The following is a 5419-nucleotide window of genomic DNA, read 5'->3' as shown; positions in this document are numbered from 1 at the left end:
AACCTTAATTAAATTTGGATAGATGTGCTAGGCCTTTAAAACAATGACTTATAAAATACACCCTAAAAAAAGGTTATGTCCGGGTTTGATGTCTGAGATAGAATCCAAGACAATAAGTTGCTATTGTTAAATTAGAACCCTACTTGATATGCCTTCAGGTTGCAAACTTCTTTATTTATGCATAATTTTATAAGCATTTAACATTATTTCTGAAACACAATTTTATATTCAAGTGGGGGATTGTTGTAAATGAATGTATAGTTGAAAAATGGAAAGAAGTTGGGTTAAAATTGATAAGAAATAAGCATGAGTAAGACATAGTCTATGAAAATGTGAATTTGAAAAAAACTTCTTTATGATCCCACATTGGAGGGATACCACGGTTTAGTAGTGCTTATATAATCTAGGCTGACCTCTTGAAATGTGTTAACGAATACACAATTTTATGAAAGGGAGAGAATGTGCCACAATAAACCATCACACACGCGCTACGTCTGGTCGCGTCAGGCTTGGACTTAGGTGATCCATTTTATTTTGTACCAAGAATGAAAAAATAATTAACTTTTTAAATGAGTTATTCTTAACCATTGCATTAATTGTGTTTGACCAAGGGTTTTCGTGTTTTACTTGGTGAGCAAGGCCTCCTAACGATTATTTAGAAGAATTGATCAATCCCCCCCCCCCACCTTATTTTTTCTCTTTTTTAGTTCTAAATTCTTTTATAAATAGAAGCATTTTCCACTCATTTTCTCCACACATCCTTTCTATATTAATCGAAATATTTCTCCTTTTTCACGTCTCTATTTCGATCGAGTACCTACTGTCCAAAAGTAATCTTCAGTTAAGAATTAAGTTGTTTTATCGTGAAGGTGACGTTGTTTATTGTCTGCTTTGTACAATTTTTAGATAGTACCACAAAATGTATTAAAGAGATCTATACAAAGCAATTTTTAGATAGTACCACAAAATGTATTAAAGAGATCTATATTAATCAAAATATTTCTCCTTTTTCACGTTTTTATTTTGATCGAGTACCTACTGTCCAAAAGTAATCTTCAGTTAAGAACTAAGTTGTTTTATCGTGAAGGTGACGTTGTTTATTGTCTGCTTTGTACAATTTTTAGATAGTACCACAAAATGTATTAAAGAGATAGATCTAAACTGTAACTCGGCCTTGTAATTTCTTTTGTGACATTTTTCAAAATCGATTTTTAAATCAAAAAACAACCGATTACAATATAATGAATAAAATATAGAAAATAAATTACAACAAAATACTAAAAAAAAAAATTACTATACAATCCTTATTAAAATACAATACAGCAAGTCAAAATAACATTAACTATCAATTAACCTTGAACAGTTAAAACGCAGGCAGGTTATGAAAATCACTGGATATTTAAAAACCATATCATTAAATAATTTTACTTTAAAATAAAAAACTCAAAAGAATATTCTATTAATATTGAAATTCGTCTGCCGATAAATTATTATCTCGGACTATTCATCATGTTTATATAACATCATCACATGTGCAATGTCTGCGGGTTTATAATTCACTCTTCTTAAATCATAAAAAAACAATCAAACATGTTCTACACGTTCCAAAGAAAAGATTCTATCAAGTTGAGCAATTGGTGATGCATATAACTTTGGACAGATAATGAATACTACTGCATACACTAAATAAATAAAATCAATACCAGAGCAAAAATACAAATGCCATAAAACTTGTAGGGCTAACCAGCCTTTCAAATGACAAGAAAAAAATGTGTAGGGACACTATAGTACAATGGTATTCCCAAGTAATCTACAATAATCTCATTCTATGTCATACACTGTACTAATGGTCCTTCAACAAATGTATAGATTTCCTGCTATATCAAGTATCTCTCACAGGGTTATGTTTGTAGACCAGTAACAAACTAAAGTCTATACATGCTAGTCACCAGAAACGTATTTTCTCTCTTCATAGTATCTCTTCTCACTCTTGGCTTTCTTGGCGTTCCGTTGCTGCATCATAGATAATAAAAGACAAAAACAGAAAAACATATCACAACTTGAACTAAAATGCCAACACCGAACGAAGGTTGGTTCAATATTCAAAAAGGAAGGAAAAAGAAATTACCACATAGGCGTCATGATTGGCCATTATCCTTTGGGCTACTGAGGTAGTAGTAATGTCTTTTGGGCTTTCAAGCAAGCGGAATTTGCCAATGCTCTTAGGAACTTCATAAGGATCTTTTTCACTCTGTGCAATACAAATTGTTCAGTACCGGGCCAGATGAAAAATAGTGGTATTGTATTATTACACATGAAAAGGTGGGTGAACTTACGGGTAATGACTTCTCAGCAACAGTGCCGTGAACAACTAGTGAGATATTGAAAGTTGTGATCTGTTTGATTCCAAAAAAATAAATAAATAAACCTTATGAAGATGAAAATATTCGATAGATTCAAATTATGTTCAAACACATTTCAGACCCTCTCTGTCAAGTGGATGCAAAGTATACAGATAATGTAGAATTGGGGACATACCATGTCCTTTGTAATTTCCCAAGGTGCACCAATAATGACTTCATCAACATAACGGCAAGCTAACACACTAAGGCTCCGCTCATGTAGATGCATAATTGGATAGTGATTTCCTCGATTTTCACTGCAGGAAATTTGTTAGTTCCTCATTAATGGTTGGCAGGAATATCAGAAGAATACCAAAGTCAACATGATAAAAATATGTTTACCTCACTGTCTCATCAGAGTGAATACCAACCAAAAGAAAATCTCCAAGTTCCCTAGCTCTCTTAAGCATCTGATAGAACACAGAATAATGAATCAAACAAAATGACATCAGAGTAATAGGATAAAATTGTTTCCTGTCTACTGGATCATGGTGATCCATGAATTAAAGCATTTAATTGAGGATAACAAATCACACACTACATGAATCCTATCTTTACCTCAACATGACCTGCATGGAAGAGATCAAATGCTCCATCAATGTATACAATCCGAGCATTCGGCCTTGGACCCTAAAATAAGATAAATAATGATGGATAATCAAACAAAAAGTTCGGCAAACTATGATGAAGAAAAAAATCACCCATTTTACCCTTGAAACCACCAAAAGTCACATAAATTCAAATTGAAACGATTTAGGGCAGTTCATGATGAAACAGAAGAAACTTATTACACTAAAAGTTAAACTACTGAAACACAAACTGGTTTGTAGAATTATGAACCAGATATATAATATTTCTTAGAAAGAGTAGAGACTACTACACTAGCAACCAAATACCTTGCCATTTGAAAACTGCACAATACGTCGGGAAGTTGGTAGGAATTGGGATATGTGCGAAACCTTTGACTGGCATTCGTCTTGGGGTTTTACATCTTCACGATTGTTTTGTTCTTTTAAAGAAGACATTATTCTTCCTGTATTGAATCATAGTTAGATTAAATGCATATGATTATCTTAATATCTTAACAAAGATTATTGAAATTAGTTTATGAGCATCAGAAAGGCATTGATCATGAAGCCCCACACCACATGTTAGAGAAGCCCAAGTAAAATTTTCATGTTAGGAAGACAAATTGCACACACACCAATACAATATTTTTCCTGCAGGACCATTTTCTCCCAGCAAAACACGTGGACCCATACTCACCCCACACCCTCATACAAAAAAATATCTATCAACCAAAAAATGTGGCCACAATTCACAGAACTCCTGGATTTCTATAGAAACTCAGTACCTACGATATCCGTACTAGAGACTCCTTCAGTACGCTTAATTTGTTTGTAACGGCCAGCTTTCTTTGCCGCAGCATAAGCATCTGTTCCGTCAGGAAGCAGGCAAGGATCATCGCCATGTATGACATAGTCAATGTTGTATTCATGAAAGAGACGGTTCAAGAAATTCTCAGTAATTGCATAAGGAGCATCAGTTATGACCTCATCCACCCACTTTAATCCACTGACAAGGGCAAGCCTGGAAAACAAATTTATTTTCAAAATCACTAATACAGGAGAAAAGGCAATCATAAAAAGTTAGCTTTAACATTAATAACAATAAGACTATATACACTATCAAATTTCTGGAGTTGATTACATGATTTTCCTACTTTCACCTAAAAGAAAAAGAAAAATAAAAAAGAAACACGGACATGGGCACCTAACATGTTAGTAAGATTCCAAAACACGGTCGTATGAATTTACAGTACATTTTCGAAAGAAAAATAAAGGCAAAAGTATTTATACCTCTCATCCATGGACAAAACGGGAGGTCCTTTATTAGCAACAATCTCCTCATCACTAACAAGCCCCACAACCAATTCATCCCCTAAAGCTTTAGCTTGTCTGAGTGCATTAGCATGACCATAATGCATCAGATCAAAACACCCATCCATGTAAACCCGAACGCGCCTCTTCCCAACGTTCTTCTTCTTGCGAAAAACCCCCAAATTGTACCAAGAGTGCGGAAGTGGCAAAGGAACCCCAATCACACCAAAGTAACTCGTTGACAAACCCAACAAAGCCGCCGTAACCATTAAACCCCCAAACAAATGTGGATAATAGTACACCCCTTCCCAAATCCAACTATTACTTTCATAATCCATCCTTTCCTCTAAAATTTTCTCTCCCAGAAACTAACTAGCTTTTATATTAAGAGGAGCCACAGACCTGAAAAAACAAAACCATATTGGAAAAAAAGGAATAAAATGAATTTTACTAAGAAGGACACCCCGAACACGTCACTGACACAGCGACCTCGGTAATAATTAAAAAAATGAATAAAATAAACTTAATCACAAGTGTTGGTGTCAGTGTTCGACATGAACACATACACAGATGAATTTTAATCTCATCAAATTCATACATACATAATTCACATCATTCTCAAATCTCAAGTTCAATTCAAATTCAAATTCAAAACATGAAAATGAAAATCACACAAACAAAACGAAATTAAAAAATAATAATAATTACATTTGCATGTAAAATTCAGATAAAAAAACAAAAATTAAAAAATTGAAATCTCCTCAAATTCCGGATCTAGCTAAGAACAACATAAGAGTGATAAATGCATAATCGATGAATTAAGTATCCAGATTCGAATTAATGCGTGAAAGTGAAAACCTAGCTGAGATCGTGAAGGAGATTAACAAAAAACGAGTAAGCAAGCAAGTATGAACCAAAAAAATCAGAGAATTGTGAAATTGATTAATTGAAAAAAGCGATTAATAGAAATTATATGAACCTGTAGTTGATTTGATTTGTGTCTGTGTCTCCTCTTTGTTCTTCTTCTTTTTTTTCTTCTGTGTTCTTCTCTCTCAGATTCTAACGCAGAAATGAAAAAGCACTTTCTTATGCAAAGATCCTATTTTCTGAATATATAGGTATTAAATATTAATATTA

General features: G+C 33.5%; 1 protein-coding gene across 1 annotated transcript; it reads right to left on the bottom strand.

The window, feature by feature from the left end:
• Positions 1 to 1705: 1705 nt before the first annotated feature.
• Positions 1706 to 5419, bottom strand: LOC131603772 (ethanolamine-phosphate cytidylyltransferase-like). The gene is made up of 10 exons (XM_058876196.1): positions 5262 to 5419; positions 4262 to 4684; positions 3757 to 3992; positions 3299 to 3435; positions 2961 to 3032; positions 2745 to 2812; positions 2539 to 2659; positions 2337 to 2396; positions 2129 to 2251; positions 1706 to 2013 (listed from the first exon to the last, which is right to left on the bottom strand). The coding sequence occupies exons 2-10, from the start codon at positions 4618 to 4620 to the stop codon at positions 1942 to 1944; spliced, it is 1248 nt and encodes a 415-aa protein (XP_058732179.1). The 5' UTR covers positions 4621 to 4684; positions 5262 to 5419; the 3' UTR covers positions 1706 to 1941.

The sequence above is a fragment of the Vicia villosa genome, linkage group LG5 (assembly GCF_029867415.1).
Source record: "Vicia villosa cultivar HV-30 ecotype Madison, WI linkage group LG5, Vvil1.0, whole genome shotgun sequence".
Taxonomy (NCBI): Eukaryota; Viridiplantae; Streptophyta; class Magnoliopsida; order Fabales; family Fabaceae; genus Vicia; species Vicia villosa.
Note: the sequence above shows the minus strand (reverse complement) of the source record. Positions and strands in the feature narration are given on the sequence as shown.